Source organism: Ascaphus truei, chromosome 3 (assembly GCF_040206685.1).
Source record: "Ascaphus truei isolate aAscTru1 chromosome 3, aAscTru1.hap1, whole genome shotgun sequence".
Classification (NCBI taxonomy): Eukaryota; Metazoa; Chordata; class Amphibia; order Anura; family Ascaphidae; genus Ascaphus; species Ascaphus truei.
In genome coordinates, this window is record NC_134485.1 from 111064705 (window position 1) to 111083595 (window position 18891).

Below are 18891 nucleotides of genomic sequence, written 5' to 3' on the forward strand. Positions count from 1 at the left end.
AATAATGCAAAAAAAGCATTAAACCAGCGTGGTACTAGGATTACAAAAAAAACATAATGGGGGAGAACTTATTAAAAATGTTTGTAAAAACTTTTTAGATACCGAAAAAAGTCTGTAACATAAAATGTTTTTGTATATACAGACAAAGTACAAGGTTACAGTACAGAACTGTATCCAGATTAATCAAAAGGGTAAAATCAACAATTAAGGGATATAGAAAAAACTTGCGTTGATGATAAACGTATAAATTGACAATTAAAATAATAATGATAGTGTGGCAATATACTCTAAATAGATCTGTTCAACTATAAAGTGTATATGTGTGAGCACCTCGCTCTGAACCCCTATAGAGGTAACTGCGTGCCGCCTGGGAGGAGATACAATATTAACTAGAGAGGTGTACTTCAAAGGCAAAGTACACAAAAGGATCCCAAATAGTGGCGCACTGCAAACCTATTTATATATAACAAGGTCAGAAGCAGCTGAAATACCTAAGTTAAAAAGAATTTTATTAAATGTAGTAGAATCAAAGTAAAAATAGATATATGTCCAAAAAGGAGGACATATACTATAAATGGATCCCTCGAAGTTATAATACATAAAAGTAAGGTCATATAATGAAGAATGATGTCTCTTCCAGTGAGTGTAGATACCAAAGTAATAGCCTGATGATAAGTGGTGAAAGCTCTCACATGAATGGTGAAATAACCCTTGATAAATCAAATAAATGAATGTGCAGGATGTGCTTATGGAAACTCAAATAAGGTATCTAGCAATGTGAAATAAATCAGTGATGTGAGGTGAATAACCTACACACAAAAAAAGTTAGTGTGGCAGACTGTATATGTGCTGCAATCAACGTGATCAATAACCAAAAAGGCGATCTCCAGAGTAATAGTGGGTATAGACAAAGAAGAATGTACTTCTAGTCAATATCATGTACCACGGTTCATACAGTGCCAGTGGTAATTGCTAGTAAATTTCACTGAAATATAGTGAAATGAACTGCGCATGCGTATATCGCTTAGTGTAAAAATGCCTAGTGCCGCTCAGCTGTATTAACTACTACAGCTGTCAAGATAGGTGTGCATATATATAATGTGTGAGAACTTATATTAGATGAGTAGTGCGTATATATATATATACACAAATCCTGTATGGCCACATGTTCCCATCCCATAAAAATATTCTGTACCCCTAGTGAGATGGTTGATCACTCACTGTTCTAACGCGCTGCAGATAGGCTATAGTTAAAGGACCCGGCTAAGCATAACTATACCATATCTGCTACACGTTAGACCAGTAATCACGCTGCACTCACTTACCATCCTTGCCGTATTCTTTAGTGAGTGATCAACCATCTCACTAGGGGTACAGAATAACTTTCCATACTTTTGCAGTAATGCTTTACTTTTATGTAATGGATGTGATGCGCTTGGAGCAACCCCGTTTGTTAATTTAATTCCTGGAACATAACGAACCTACCATTATTCACATCTATCAGCTGGCCCAGAAATGTTACCCCTTGCCCTTCCATATCTGAAATCCTGCATCATTCCCTTAAACAACCTTAAATTCCCTAATATAGTTAGGAACTTTGAGCAAGTATATATGATATCCCAAATTGTTTTCTCAATGTTCACCAGGTAGCAGATGTATCTTTTATTAGCAGGTTTCCTTTGGCTTCTATTGGTACTTCTCCCTATTTTACATGTAAAATCACAGAAAGACTCTCTGGGGACACTGCCTGCTCCTTCAATTCTAGACATGAATAATGACTATTTCCAGTTGTCCAATCTCCTACAGTACATGTCTTGCAACACAGACCAGATTATATTTTCTAATATTAGGCAGATTAACCCCTCCCCATTCTTTTTTAAACATAATTTGTTAATAGCAATGTCTCCCATTTTTCCAGATACATGTAGAAATATCCTTATTTAGTAATTTATTATCAGTGTTTCAATAATATTGGGAACATCTGAAGAGAGTAAATTAATCTTGCAAAACTAACCATTTTAACCATCTGGCATCTACCCGACAAATTAAGTGGTTACTTTTGTAACGCCTCTAATTCTGTGATTATTTTAGGGATAATTGCCCCCAAATTATTTTTATACAGGTGTTTACCTTCCGGTAAATCTGCGGACGGAGGATATACATTTAAGTATTTAAGTGGTTTCCTAGTTACCTTAAATGGGCCCCTTTCCCCTCGTTTCATATTGTTTTTGCACGTTAGGATTAGTATTTCAGTTTTTGCTGCATTAACCTTAAAACCTAACATTTTTCCAAACTCCTCGATTGTTTGGTGTATTTTTATTTATCTTTTTACAGCCTCCTCCAGATTTTACACAACCATCATTAAATCATCCGTGAACAAGGCTATCTTAGTTTCCTTTTCTCCTATTTTGAATACCTTTTAAACTCCGTCAAATATTGATCCAGTGGTTCAATCACAATATTAAACAACAAAGGGGATAAAGGGCATCCCTGCCTTGTTCCCCTGAATAGCCCTCTCTCCTGTGATAATAAACCTGTTGCTATTATTTTTGCTCTGTGGTCTTTATACGTTGCTCTGATCGCACCGAGGAAATTTCCTGTAATACCCATTTTTTCCAGAACATTCATCAGGTATTCCCGCCCTAATTTATCAAAAGCCTTTGCGGCATCCACTGATATTAGTATAACTTTTTTTTATTACTTTGCAGATTAGTTTTTGTCCAGTGTATACTGCTGCGGCCGAGTTTATTCGAGCATTTGCCCGTTCTCGGCCGCAGCAGTAAACTGGCGCGCGCCGGAGGGTGCCGGGCGCGCGCCGAAGCAGCAGAAGAGCGCCCTCCGATCGGGGCGCTCTCCCTCCCGCTGCCGGGTCCGCCGGGTCCCCCGGAACCCCCTGCCGCCGTCCCCCACATCGCGGGACACCAGGGCTCCCTCGGGGAGCCCTGGACGCGCGTGCAGGCGGCACGCCGAGGGGCGGCCACTAGCAAGCCGGGAAATCTCCCGGCTTGCGGAACTGGCCGCAGTGCAATAAACTGTGTCGGTAGTGTAGCTGTTATGACCTTTCTGATATTTTTTACAGAGGCACTGCCTTTTACATACCCTGTCTAATCTGCCTGTCCCAATTTAGGTAGAACTATAGCAAGTCTATTGGTCAATATTTTTTACAATATTTTTGCGTCTTGGTTCAATAGGCAAATTGGTCTATAGGATTCCGGGATCAAAGGGTCTCTCCCTTCTTTATGAATTATTCTCACAAAGGCAGTTTTACCCATCTCCATATATTCTTCTTTACATAGCATTTCTTTGAACATTTCTCTTAGAGGGACACCATTCTCAGCGATAAGCATTTTATAGAACTCCCCTGTGAATCCATATGGACCTGGTGCTTTCCCATTTCTAAGAGTTTTTTTAGCATTTTCTATCCCTTCAATCGTTATAGGAGCATTCAGGAGCTGTTGTTCTTCTCTATCTAACTTTAGGAGCTCAAGTTTTCCCAAAAAACGATGCTGCGTTTTTTCGTCTATATTACTTTTACTATATAAATTTTGTTAGAACTTTTTAAATACCCTATTTATCTCTTTAGGATTAGTGGTTATATCCCCCGATATTTTCCTTATTCACAGAATATAATCGGAAGTCATAGGTTTCCTCGCCAGATTACCCAATATTCTTCCTGCTTTCTTTCAAAACTTGTAAAAGTTTGGATCTCTAAACTGCATATTCCTTTGTTATTTACTATGTATCCAAATCTCACATATATCCTATGCTCTCCTATAACTCTCTGTTCTCTGCAGTTGGATTTATCTTAAACAGAACTTTTGTTTAAATCTTTGCTAGCCTTAGAGAACTCCATATCAATCTCTTTCCTTCTCTTACTTGCAAATCTCCTGCCTTCCCAGTCTCCCAGAATAACCTTCCCTCATTGCTGTGAGCCTTGTTAGTTACTTAAAATAAAGCCAGTTACAGTATTTAGAAGAAATGCTTTAGATTCTTTATTACTGCACAAGTAAGAAGGAAATCTCCATATTCTGTCCCCATGCGCTCTTTTCCCCATATTGTCCTCCACCCATACATGGGCCTGATCAAAGATGACTAAATCTTCTATTTTGGTAGCTGTGACCTTCCCCATAATCTGACTGTTGGCAAAGATATAATTTATTATTGAGTGGTGTGTGAAAAAAGGGTATTGTCTTTCCAAAGTGTTAAACATTTGCCAACAATCTTCCAGCCCAAAGTAACCTTAAACAACTTGGCACTTTTTTTGTTCCGGTTTTAGCCTTGATATCCTCTGAGTCTGATGTGATTTATCCATAAATGGATCCATTACCGAATTAAAGTCCCCTCTTACTATTAATTTGCTATCCTTTCCAGTAAGTATCGTGTCAGTAAGAGCTTGTACAACATTTGTCATGTTCATATCGCCCATAAACATAATATATTTTTCATTCCTCATTATGTATCTTAACGGGGCATTGTACCACCCTCCCCTCTGTGTCTCCCCCAGAAGAGAGATCTTAGTAGGGCAGAGATTTATTAATTAAAATGACTACTCGCCCTTTTTTCCCCCTATTGCTGGGGAATAAATGCACTTACCCACCCAGTCCCTCCTACGTTTTTCACTTTCTGTCGCATCGTTTCCTGGATTAACTCCACTTCTGCTTTAAGGTGCTTAAGGTGCTTCACAATGTTATTTCTTTTGATAGGGGAATTAATTCCATTAACATTACATGAAATAATTCTCATAGGGAAAGTAGGAGGACATGTGCAGAGGTATGCAATGGAGACTGTTTAAGGTGAAATTAAATAAGGCTTTTATTGCGCCCGTTCCTTTAACACAAGAAAATCATCCAAACGTATGAAAATAAGGGGTCAAACAAAGCTTCTGTTCCACTTGGGAGTATTTCTAGTTAAACCTATGCAGGTCAACAACTCCCTTTAGATTAGCATGTCTCCCAGCCCCAAACATATATCTTGATAGGTGCAGATATACAAAAAGTCTTAGAAGGGAAAGTCTTATCTGTTTCTTGTAGGGGAAGGCTTCTTTGTTCTTCTGGTGTCCACACATTTGGGCGATAAGGCAATGTCAGGATCCAGGTTTAGAAGTCCTTTCCACTGTGTCTTGGTGGCAGCGTGCAGTTCCCTTTAGCTCAAGACACCTGTTCCTATGGTCTGTCCCACAATTTTTGAGACTCAGGAAACAATCTCACTTCCTGTCTCAAAGACATACTTTTCTAACAAACCTAATCAGCCAGGTGGTGTTGGTTAATTGACTACCAACTGTTAACCACCACACTGCTGGATTAGAGGCACATTTCCTGAACAGGGATAAATCCCCTGTTACAGGGAATTTACACTCTCAAAGGATATACCCAGTGGAGCGAAACCTCTAGCCACTGACCCTTTAAAGTTCTTTCTAATCACCATGCTAGATCTGAACAGAACTATACAGTACCTCCTCTATCGTAGACCTTAATACAGTTCACAAAACGTATAAATGAAAGCTCAAAGTGGCATGAAAGAACATAACACACAAAAAAACACAAAATTAACCCAAAAAAACACAAATCTTAAGATTCGTTGGCTTTCTTTTTTTCCCATAAGTACAACATCTACCTAAAACAATTGAGAACACTGATAGTATGCTCGAGAGAAATTCACTTAAATGCACACCACAAGTAGTATAAAATATAACTTTTAATAAAGTGTTTTCTTAAAACATATATCACTGAGTGTAAGTATAACAGTGATTAAAAAATCAATCTCAATCAAAAAGTGTAGCGATGAGCCAAAACTCCCTCCTAATAACTAATCTGACAGACAATTAATAGTCAGATGGGGGCAAGATGTTGGCTATATAAACAATGATGGTAGATGACCATCTATACCGGACACAGTCACAGCTAAGCACCTCAATTATGCTGTTAGTAAAAGCTGGCCATGTAACAAATAGGTAAACTGGTCCAGTAGGCTTTAGACAAAGGCAATACTAGTAACCAACACAGCTCCATAACGGAGGCTTATGACGTCATTACGTGACCAACGCACGTTTCCCTCCAGCTATGGAGCTTCAACAGTGACAACATCTATCAACCTTAATCTCTATTAAGCTCCCTCCAGTCTAACCCTTTTTCTTGCTACACAATAAACTGCACTGGCCTTAGCCTACTTCTGAACTTCTATCACATTAAACTATTTACAGTTATATTTTTAGCGTCTTACATGTCTCTTCTTACAATTTACCCCTATAAATATTCAAGAACATACATATTTGTAGGGTTGAAATCTATATAGAATCTCAACCAATAAGGAGACATGGAACAGTCAACCACCTATATGCTCTCTTTATAACAAAAAGTTCTATAATTAAGTCTTGATACTTAAGCCAAGTATATTCTGCTCTGATCAGCACTGTGCCACACTTTCACTGCAGTTTCTTTCTCCAGTTGGGGAATAACGTTCCTGCGTACGCCTCTGGTCCCGCTCAGCTCGCCTGTCCTCAATGTCTTTGTGGTGATCAAGTTGTACTTTTCAGCCTCCCCTCACCTCCATGAAGATTTTTACTCCATTCGCTGTGAAGAGTCGGAGAGTAGCTTGGTATCCTAGTGTAAATCTTTTGTTTTGTTGAAACAAGGAGCTGCCACGTTAACCAAACTCTCTCTTCTTTTGTTAGAGACTGCCACGAATAATCCTGGAAAATTAATATCTTGCATTCCTTGTATGTAATTCCTCCTGCGTCCTTGTATGCTCGCAAAAGTCTAGTGAAAAATAACAAAGTCCAGCAGTTTCGCCATCACTGCTCTTGGTCTCTCTCCTTGATGTTTTGTCAGTAGAGTCTATGAACTATTTCCATTTCCAGATCCAACGGTAACCCCAGAATCTTCGGAAGCCATTGGAGCAGAAATCCATGTGCTGATTTGGTTTTACAGACTCTAATATTCCAATAATCCTTATATTACTTCTTCTGGATCTATTTTCAAGGTCATCTACCTTTTCCTCCAAGGCTTGGTTTTTATTTTTTAGTTCCTGGATTTCCGACGGAGTTTCTTGCAAATCATCTTGCAGGTCTTCCACTCTCTTCTCCACCTCTCCCAATCTTAAATTTTGCAGGGAAAGCTCCTCTTAAAATTCTTCAAGTTACTTTTGCAGGAAGTCAAACGTCAAATTTAATGCAGGCATTAGCTCTTTTGCAACTGCTTTGGTCATAGCAGCATACTCATAGATTGTATGGTTCACAACTGCTTTCTGCTGCTCCTCTGCCTCTCCCTGCCTAGTGACTCCATTCAGGCACCATCTCTGGAGACTTTTTATTTTTCCTTCTTAGCTCTCTGCTGCTTCGCCACCATGGTTGGTTTGTATTGTATTGTATGTCTTTATTTATATAGCGCCAAAAGTGTACTCAGCGCTTCACAAAGAATACATTACAGGGAATTATAATGCAATAAGTGCAGCAAAATCCGACAATAGGAAAGGAAATCCCTGCCCCGAAGAGCTTATAATCTAAGAGGTTTGATGGGGAATTTACACAGACAACAGGTGAGGGAGTAAGTGCTGTTTATGACAGTGCTTGGCCACAATGGGTGGCTATATCCACCCATTGTGGAGCTCTTAGTGCTCTGGGGGCTGCGCTGTGAATCACAGGGTTTTTTTTCCTTTCATTTAAATGGTGCAATCTTCCTTTGCAGAGCAAGGCCGCTCCGAAGCTCAGCCGCTTGCGTCAGTCCTCACAAGTGCCATACCGGAGTCCCTCTTTCCATTTTTAAAGGCCAGCTGAAACTTCACCTCCTTAACTTATTTATGCCTACACTAGTTATTCCAGAGGCGCATGACCGCTCCCCGACTTGCACTTTTAATAAACTCACTTTTACGTCTACCGTCTAGAAGTATCCCAGTATACCACTACTACTGCAAGCTCTTAGAGGCTGGATCTCCATTTGTCTTATGTTACCATCTACTTACTGCTCTTATCCTCATTGTTTACTTCATTTGTCCTGCATTGTCATTTTGTAAAGTGCTTTGTGTACATTGTTGACGCTATATAAATAGAATTATACATACACACGATATTCTCTGAACACCATTTTAGTATCGGCCACTTGTGGACTTTCTGTGCGTGTTTTTCATAATCTACTAATAGAACAGGGCTGAAGATGGCTTCAGCTCTTATAATAACAGATAACATGTCGGCACAAGGGCAGCAGACCGTAATCAGGTTGCCAATATTGTAATATCACATGGGATGACCACCGTAGGGTGAAAAGTACTGCATTAAAATTGAGAGAGGAAGAAAAGCAACGAACGCAGTCACAACCACTGCAATTTTATCTGACATTTCTATACAGTGCCATGCTAATCATTCGTGGAACACTATGAGAATTACATGTATTTCACACTTTCCCTTACTAGTAGTTTGCATAGCAGTATATTCTAATTGAAATGGTGTTCTGTGGCTTTCAAAGTGATTACAACTCTCATGAATATAACAGTAGATTAGCACTTATAAGTGCATAGAAATACATTAACTTGGGTAATTATTAAGTGCATTGTTTGACTTTTTTCCCCCCTGACAAAAACAAAGTGCACATTTTGTATTAATCTGTTGTATTTCAATTGTCTACTCAAAAGCAATTTTGTACTCCCTGGACAATATATGGTAAGCAGTACAGATCATTTGGCAGGAAAGGTAAAAATGTTAACATATACGGTATACATATTTTTTGCTTCCTCCAATCATTAGCCATTCTGAATTTTTCAGTGTAAATTATATGACGCTTCCCGCAGTCAAATCCACCTCAACAATGTGCTCTCTAATCCAATTTTTCAGCTAAGCCACATGCTTTTAGTAAAATGACAATCGGCAAACAGCAACAAGATTTTAGCAAAAAGCAAATGTGCATGGGCGCAGGTTGCATATCTCTGCTGTTGTGCAGTGTGACTGCTTCCCCACTTTTTGTATATGTAACTCCTTGCTTCGGATGTAGATACATGGGTGTTCTAATTTCAGAATGGAACACATCGTTTGAGAGAGTATACAGATGTAGCAAGATTTAGGCTGCGCCCAAGGTTGCAGCAGCCGTGCGGAGGCGCGCTGAGGCTGAGGGAAAGCGGGTGCTTTCCCTGGCCTTGGTCCGCGCGCCATCCGGGGGCGTGTCGGGGGGGGGGGGACCTGTGACGTCATGGAGCTGGTTCGCCCTCATTGGGCGAACCGCTCACGTTTCCGGCACTGCGCTCCGTGAGCGCTTGAAACTAAAAATTTGCTAAGATCTACACTTCCGCACGCTTGCTGAAGCGTGCGCGAGCCCCTGCTAAAGCCGCTCTCATTGCGGCTGCAGGGGCTCACTGGTAAGCGAGAGCGCGCCTCACCACGGGTCAGCGCCTAAGCGCTGAGCAGGCCCGACGCCTTACTGTTCTCGGCATCGCGGACGAACAAGTAAAAGCCGGCGACGCTGGGGACAGTGTCTGCTACGGGCGGGTCCATGCTTTTGAACGGGACCCCCTGCAGCATTAATCCTTCAGTGTCGTGAGTGCTGCAGTCGAGTGACCACATGTGGCAGGGGCACAGAAAACTTTCATTCTTGCTATATCTTTAAGCTGGCTCAACCAAAGTTCTTTGTCACACATTACAGCAAGTGAAAATATCCCTTGTGAGCACATTCACATGTCTCAGACAGGCCTGCAACCCTGTTTTTCCCGTTATCACCCAGCATACAGTGCTTCCACTGCAGCAAGGGATTCTGGGTAATCTACAGTTGTTACACATTAAAACCTAGATTCTTTCCTCCTTCATTAAGCCCAGATAAATTGTCATTAACGGGTGCCAAGGCTTAACACTGTTTAATAAATGTGGTCCTTATTGCTCCAAAGTAAATATATAGCAATTCTTTACTTTACTAATAACTGTTTTGTGCGGACTAGTTCTCAATCTTTTGCCCTGAGATTCCGAGTTCCCTTTTTCCTACACTGTGTGTGACTTTCCCTTTCTGTAATTTTCACTCTCTAATAATCATTATCTTACTTTTGTGTTAATTATCCATTTTACATGAAGGCGATTTCTAGTCACGTGTGGCAGAGGCATTCATGAGGTGGATTTCAGCAACACATTTCTGGCGCTGTAAAGCTAGGAAGATAAAATGGATCATTATTATTTATAATTCTTCTTATTATCCAATTACCTCTGGGTAAACTGAGAAAATGAGCAGTAACCCTTCATGGCTGTGTTTGGGTTTAAAATCCTCGGGCTTGTATATTCAAGACAAACATCTGAACAAATGTGTCCCATTTATGACGTATCTATAACCCTGTTTCCTTCTTCCTGACAGTAGCAAAAATGCCCCTTTGCTGCATACAAACAACTGGGAAATAAACCGTATTGTGGTGATGTTGCTGTTTTTAATGTAATTTGGTTGTATTCATTTTAGCCTTGCTTTTCTGCTTTTTAGTGCAAAACCCTCTCAAGTGTCTGTGATCACATCATCTCTCTCTCATCTGATCCACTGGTTTCTCAGTCTGCACATCTTGAAGTGATACAGCTCTCCAACATCAAACCGAGCGAAGGGCTGGTAAGAAGTACGCAGTTACTGAGAGCAAAATCATCAGCCATACAATTACACAGTATGCTGTAGGTCAGTTCAGGCGAGCACATTTACATGACATTATTCCCTGCAATGGAGTGCTATAATAAAATTACAGTATTGCTTTTGATACACCCGTAATTCAACTGCATTGAAAGCGGTTGATGAGCTGCATTGGTCCAGGAGGATTCTGGATTATTTACAGGTTGCAATAGCTTTTACCAGACCAACAACATAGTGTGTTAGAATGTTTCCACATGGAGTTTCTGGAGAGAACATACAGAATAAATATATACTGTATAACCTTTACAGAGTATTATATTTTTACAAATTCGCCATCATGGCAAGCAAATTGTGCTTCACAGCAGTAATACACGTGACAATCATACAGATCACAAATAATATAAATAACACATAAAGAGGAGAAGTGCTTCAGATATAACCGTAACATTTTGGAAAGGGAGTCCCTGCTCCGAAGAGGTTGCAAACGAATTGGTTGGTAGGAAGGACGTACAGAGAAAGTAGGAGGACATTCTTGTAAGTGCGTCTGCAAGGGGGCAAGGTTTTTGTATATGGTGTAAAACAATCACGCATAGAGCTACTCATATGCTTCCATAAGCAGGTGTGTTTTGAGTTGGGTCTTAAAGGTTGATAGAGAGGGTGCCTGTTGGATATTGAGAGGAATGGCATTCCAGGGGTGTGGGGCAGTCATTGAGAAAGATTTAAGTTGGGAGAGGGCTTTAGATACAAAAGGGGTTGATAGAAGACATCCTTGAGCAGAACGCAAGAGTCGGGATGGTGTATAGCGAGAAATTAGGGCAGAGATGTAAGGAGGAGCAGAAGAGTGTAAAGCTTTAAAAGTGAGGAAGAGAATTGAGTGTGTGATATGGGATTTGATAGTAAGCCAGGAGAGGGATTTCAGCAGGGGAGACGCGGAGACAGATTTAGGAAAGAGTACAGTGATTCTGGCAGCAGCATTTAGGATAGATTCTAGGGGAGACAGGTGAGAGACAGGAAGGTTACAGTAGTTGAGATGGGAGAGAATGAGGGTATGTGTCAGAGTTTTAGCAGTCGAGCAACAGAGGAAAGAGCGTATATTTGTAATATTGCGGGGAGAAAACAACAGGTTTTAGCTACCTTTTGAATGTGAGAGATGAGTCGAGTGTGACCCCTGGGCTGCATGCTTGGGCTACTGAGTGAATGATAGTACTTCCAATAGTAATGTGGAAGGAGGTAGTAAGGCCAGGTTTGGGAGGAAGTATGAGGAGCTCTGTTTTGCCATGTTAAGCTTGCCGTTTTTGAGAAATGGTATAACTGTTGCATGTTTGAAGGAAGAGGGAAAGGTACCAGAGTAGAGCGAGGCGTTAAAAATGTCACCTTAAAGCTGCAGTTCAAGCAATATCCTGCATGTGCGTTTTTTTTAATAAATCAGTTCTGTAGTAAGAAAAAATACTTTTAGCATTTTCTGTTTTAAAAAAAACTATTTTGAAAGAACAATTTTCTTGAATTCTATTTTTAAAAGCATGCTTGTTGCTATAGCAACCATTTACATTCCCCATATTTAAAGATGTCGCCAAACTTTGCCGATCAATTTATGGAGAACGAATTGACCGGCAGCTATGCAGTTCTTTAGGTAAGTAGAGATTGCCCACATGAAACTATTGAAGTAAAATTAAAAAAAAAAAAAAAAAAAAAGGCTGAACTGCAGCTTTAAGTATACATGTGAATGTGACCTTAAGTATACAACAGAAAACAGGTTTTTGTATACCGTGTAAAACTATCACGCATAGAGCTACTCATATGCTTCCTTAAGCAGGTGTGTTTTGAGTTGGGTCTTAAAGGTTGATAGAGAGGGTGCCTGTTGGATATTGAGAGGAATGGCATTCCAGGGGTGTGGGGCAATCATTGAGAAAGATTTAAGTTGGGAGAGGGCTTTAGATACAAAAGGGGTTGATTGAAGACATCCTTGAGCAGAACGCAAGAGTCGGGATGGTGTATAGCGAGAAATTAGGGCAGAGATGTAAGGAGGAGCAGAAGAGTGTAAAGCTTTAAAAGTGAGGAAGAGAATTGAGTGTGTGATATGGGATTTGATAGTAAGCCAGGAGAGGGATTTCAGCAGGGGAGACGCTGAGACAGATTTAGGAAAGAGTACAGTGATTCTGGCAGCAGCATTTAGGATAGATTCTAGGGGAGACAGGTGAGAGACAGGAAGGTTACAGTAGTTGAGATGGGAGAGAATGAGGGTATGTGTCAGAGTTTTAGCAGTCGAGCAACAGAGGAAAGAGCGTATATTTGTAATATTGCGGGGAGAAAACAACAGGTTTTAGCTACCTTTTGAATGTGAGAGATGAGTCGAGTGTGACCCCTGGGCTGCATGCTTGGGCTACTGAGTGAATGATAGTACTTCATACAGTAATGTGGAAGGAGGTAGTAAGGCCAGGTTTGGGAGGAAGTATGAGGAGCTCTGTTTTGCCATGTTAAGTTTGAGTCTGCGGAGGGCCATCCAGGATGAAATAGCAGAGAGACATTCAGAAATTTTAGTCTGTACAGCATGTGTAAGGTCAGGGGTTGAAAAGTAAATTTGTGTGTCATCGGCATTGAGGTGATATTTGAACCAAAGAGATGTGATTAGGTCACCTAGAAGAGCGTGTGTAAAGAGAAAAGAGAAACGGTCCCAGGACAGAGCCCTGGGGTACCCCCACAGAGAGATCAATAGAGGAGGTGTTAGGAAAAGAGACACTGAAAGTATGATTGTAGAGTTAAGAGGAGATCCAGGATAAAACTTTGTTGCAAATACCAAGAGAATTGAAAATGTGAAGGAGAAGAGGGTGGTCCACAGTATCAAACGCTGCAGAGAAGGCAAGTAATATGAGCAGAGTGTAATGACCTCTGTCTTTGGCAGCAGTAATTAGTTATTTTAGTGAGGGCTGTTTCAGTGGAGTGAGCAGTGTGGAAGCCAGATTGTAGAGAGTCTATGAGAAAGTAGGTGTTGAGAAATTTGAGCAAGTGAGAGAATACAAGACAATCAAGGAGGTTAAAGGCAAAAGGCAGGAGGGAGACCGGCCGATAGTTAGAAAGACAGGTAGGGTCAAGCTTGCCGTTTTTGAGAAATAGTATAACTGTTGCATGTTTGAAGGAAGAGGGAAAGGTACCAGAGTAGAGCGAGGCGTTAAAAATGTCACCTTAAAGCTGTGGTTCAAGCAATATCCTGCATGTGTGTTTTTTTTAATAAATCAGTTCTGTAGTAAGAAAAAATACTTTTAGCATTTTCTGTTTAAAAAAAACTATTTTGAAAGACCAATTTTCTTGAATTCTATTTTTAAAAGCATGCTTGTTGCTATAGCAACCATTTACATTCCCCATATTTAAAGATGTCGCCAAACTTTGCCGATCAATATACGGAGAACGAATTGACCGGCAGCTATGCAGTTCTTTAGGTAAGTAGAGATTGCCCACATGAAACTATTGAAGTAAAAACAAAAAAACTAAAAAAAAAAAAAAAAGCCTGAACTGCAGCTTTAAGTATACATGTGAATGTGACCTTAAGTATACAACAGAAAACAAGGAATCCCAACATCAAATATGACACATTATTTAGTTATTCTATATATTTTGTTCCCAAAGGTGTGAGTCACGTTGTTCAATCTTTTGGCCAATGCATGCTAAGCCTGCTGCCACGTCAAGGTCCACCCTTTCTGCAGGTTCCTACATGACTAATTTATACTGTTTTCTTAAAATTTCCTCCACTACTGATGGGGCGGCCGTTATTTGAACGGATCGCGAATTGGAAGTCGATATAATCCCCTAATTCTCCCCGTTTTTTGCGCGTTATTTTTGTTGAAATGACCGCGACGCATTAGATACCCAAAGCAGGGACCCCTGCTGTGTGAATGCTAACGGCGTCTGCCTTTGTGTAGTAGACGCGCAGAAAGAGAGTCTGAACCAGTCACTCTAACTGCGCGCCTCTCACAGGCAATCGCGGGGGTTTTATTACAATTCTAAAATTACAGTTTTGTAGCAGAAAGTCTCCAGAGCTGAACCACATAGATTTCAGGTCCGGGGACCCCCTACTTCCCCAGTTACAGGCCCCGTTATGGGGTATCGATACACCCGCCATGTTAAAATCCTGTGGGATCGAATCTAAACAATGCAGAGGGATACCGGCACCCCATAACAGGGCCTGTATCTCGGGAAGTAGGGGGTCCCCAAAGCTGGAATCAACTTTGTTTAGCTCAGAAGACCCCCTGCTCCCCCACACTAGTATCAAACACCCCCCTCCAAATTAAAAATCATTACCTTAGCGGGTAGCTGCTAAGGTAATGAAGCTACTTACATTTTATTTTTATTCATAGTGTGCGTGAGCAGAGGGTCTCCTGAGCTGAACAAAGTTGATTTCAGGTCCGGGGACCCCCTACTTCCCGAGTTACAGGCCCAGTTATGGGGTGTCGGTATCCCCGCCATGTTAAAATTGTGGGTCACCTTACCGCGGGACTAGAGGGAAGTAGGGGGTCCCCGAGGCTGAAATAAACTTTGCTCATTTCAGGAGACCCCCTGCTCACGCACACAATAAATAAAAATTTAAAATGTAAGCAGCTTCATTACCTTAGCGGCCATGCAATGCCCGCTAAGGCAATGAAGGGGTTAAGGCACAGGTGCCAACCCTGTATGTAAAAAAAACTAAAACATGGCCTACACAGTACAGTACATTTAAATAAATCACCCCCCCCCCCCGCACCACCAAACACACATACATTACATTAATGGGCCAAATAACTATTATCCAGATGTGGATAATAGTTATTTGGCCCATTATTAAACACATTAACTAGCATAATAAAATAAATACAGTTCTACTTACCACTGCAATACAGTATGAATCCCCTCCACCAGCAAAGCCCATCTGTCCTCAGTTGCCAAAAATACATACAGTAGCAAATACATTCTGACACATACAGTAACATCGGCAAATAAAAATAGCACAATGCAAATAAAAATAAATCTCATCTCCCATGAACACAGCAACTATAGTACAGTACAATTGGCAAATCAATATCTAACAAATGGCTATCCAAAATTTTAATTTTACAATGTGTACAGTACATGATGCAAATAATCTGTGCATCATGTACTGTACACTACAGTATGCCAAGCAATGCTCTAAATAAAATAAATAAAATACCATCAATCAATCATTCACAAATCATTACAATACTGTAAAATCCAAATCAATTACACAATTCACTATTCAAATCCTAGAAACAAAACAAGTAAACAGAAATAAATTACCATCAATCAACAAAATCTAACCAACAAAAAGCCACTATTAAAAAGCAAGCCCCCACCCCCTGAAATAAACTATAGCAAACACATTTGCACACCAAGCTGCAAAATACAGTTAAAAATGAATTTATAAAAAGCAAGCAAACATGCGCAATACAAGCTTTTATTAGCTCTGTATTATGTATATTCATAGGGACATACATAAATACAGGGGCAATAAATGGACATAAAAAAAAATCAATCACATTAAAAAAAAACATTCAAAACCTGTACAAGCGAAATAAAATATATTTCTCTTCTTTACTTACCATTAGATGACCCACTCACCGACTCGGAACAGCATGCTCTCGAACCAATCCACGCACAGGAAACAGGAACCCATAAAATAAAAAGAGAAGGTAAAGAAGCCCCAAGACTGACGCAATGGAGTACAAGTACTGTAGAAGAAAGAAGACAAAGACATGGTTTTTTATTTTATGGTTTTTTATTTTATGGGTTCCTGTTTCCTGTGCGTGGATTGGTTCGAGAGCATGCTGTTCCGAGTCGGTGAGTGCGTCATCTAATGTTAAGTAAACAAGAGAAATGTATTTTATTTAGTTTGTACAGGTTTTTATTTTTTTTTTTAATGTGATTGATTTTTTTTTAATGTTCATTTATTGCCCCTGTATTTATGTATGTCCCTATGGATATACATAATTCAGAGCTAATAAAATCTTGTATTGCTCATGTTTGCTTGCTTCTTTTAAATTCATTTTTAACTGTATTTTGCAGCTTGGTGTGCAAATGTGTTTGCTATAGTTTATTTCAGGGGGTGGGGGCTTGCTTTTTAATAGTGGCTTTTTGTTGGTTAGATTTTGTTGATTGATGGTAATTTATTTCTGTTTACTTGTTTTGTTTCTAGGATTTGAATAGTGAATTGTGTAATTGATTTGGATTGTACAGTATTGTAATTGATTTGTGAATGGATTGATTGATGGTATTTTATTTATTTTATTTTATTTAGAGCATTGCTTGGCATACTGTAGTGTACAGTACATGATGCACAGATTATTTGCATCATGTACTGTACACATTGTAAAATTAAAATTTTGGATAGCCATTTGTTAGATATTGATTTGCCAATTGTACTGTACTGTAGGTGCTGTGTTCTTGGGAGATGAGATTTATTTTTATTTGCATTGTGCTATTTTATTTGGAGATGTTACTGTATGTGTCAGAATGTATTTGCTATGTATTTTTGGCAACGGAGGACACATGGGCTTTGCTGGTGGAGGGGATTCATACTGTATTGCAGTGGTAAGTAGAACTGTATTTATTTTATTATGCTAGTTAATGTGTTTAATAATGGGCCAAATAATCTATTATCCATATCTGGATAATAGTTATTTGGCCCATTAATGTAATGTATGTGTGTTTGGTGGTGCGGGGGAGGGGGGGGGGATATATTTAAATGTACTGTACTCTGTAGGCCATGTTTTTAGTTTTTTTACACACAGGGTTGGCACCTGTGCCTTAACCCCTTCATTGCCTTAGTGGGCATTGCATGGCCGCTAAGGTAATGAAGTTGCTTACATTTTACATTTTTATTTATTGTGTGCGTAAGCAGGGGATCTCCTGAAATGAGCAAAGTTTATTTCAGCCTCGGGGACCCCCTACTTCCTGAGATACAGGCCCCGTTATGGGGTGCCCGTATCCCTCTAGTCTCACGGTCACGTGACCCACAATTTTAACATGGAGGGGATACCGGCACCCCATAACTGTGTCTGTAACTAGGGAAGTAGGGGGTCCCCGGACCTGAAAACAACTTTGTTCAGCTCAGGAGACCCCCTGCTCATGCACACTATGAATACAAATAAAATGTAAGCAGCTTCATAACCTTAGCAGCTACCCGCTAAGGTAATGATTTTTAATTTGGAGGGGGGGGGGGGTGTTTGATACTAGTGTTAGGGAGCAGGCGGTCTTCCAAGCTAAACACAGTTGATTTCAGCATTGGGGACCCCCTACTTCCCGAGATACAGGTCCTGTTATGGGGTGCCGGTATCCCTCTGCATTGTTTAGATTCGATCCTACAGGATTTTAACATGGCGGGTGTACCGGCACCCCATAACGGGGCCTGTAACTCGGGAAATAGGGGGTCCCCGGACCTGAAATCAATGTAGTTCAGCTCCGGAGACCCCCTGCTACAAAACTGTAATTTTAGAATTTTAATAAAACCCCGCGATCGCCTGTGAGAGGCGCGCAATTAGAGTGACTGATTCAGACTCTCTTTCTGCGCGTCTATTACACAAAGGCAGACGCCGGTAGCATTCACACAGCAGGGGTCCCTGCTTTGGGCATTTAATGCGCCGCGGTCATTTCTTTAAACACAGCGAATTTTGTCCCTGTTGTGATCACGGTTTCCCGCATAAATTACCGCGTGAAGTGTTCGAATAACGGCCGCCCCATCAGTACATAGAGAAAAGATGGAAGAAAACCATGATATAGTCAATAGTAAGGGATGTGTGCCTAAGATCAGTGTATCTCGAAAGCTCGCACAAATAAAAGCATTTAGTTAGCCACAGAACGGTATCATCTATTTATTTTTTGATTATTGAAGCTTGGCTAACACGGTACTGATACCTCTACATGTATATATATATATATATGTGTTTATATGTACCCCTGTATATGTATATTTTGACATTGTAATATATATATATATATTTAAATACGGATTAATGGTTTATTAATTAAATTGGAATGCCAATAAAAAAAGTAACACCTCTATTGACAAAAGGTATTGTCTAGGGATGCGAAAAAAATTTCAACTGAGTTTGAATTGTTGTACCTTTTTTTTTTTTTTTTTTATTAATATTTTTTTTTTTTTTTTTAATTACATTTTGACATTTTGTGGGATTTCACTCAGCTTTACGTGATTACAATTTTAAAGGAAGGACTGCTCACAAAATTAGTAATAATTGAGTAAGTAGGTGCTACATTAATGAGATACAAGTACAGAAACACACAGAACAAAATAAGAAAGATTTCCCAAGAGTATGTCTAA

General features: G+C 40.0%; 1 protein-coding gene across 3 annotated transcripts in view; it reads left to right on the forward strand.

The window, feature by feature from the left end:
• The window catches only part of CNKSR2 (connector enhancer of kinase suppressor of Ras 2), a 548762-nt gene that overhangs the window by 173228 nt on the left and 356643 nt on the right, over window positions 1-18891 (forward strand). For all 3 annotated transcript variants that reach the window (XM_075589347.1, XM_075589348.1, XM_075589349.1), the window contains exon 7: window positions 10437-10556. In XM_075589347.1, the coding sequence (XP_075445462.1) occupies window positions 10437-10556 (120 nt within the window). The remainder of the gene's footprint in view (window positions 1-10436; window positions 10557-18891) is intronic.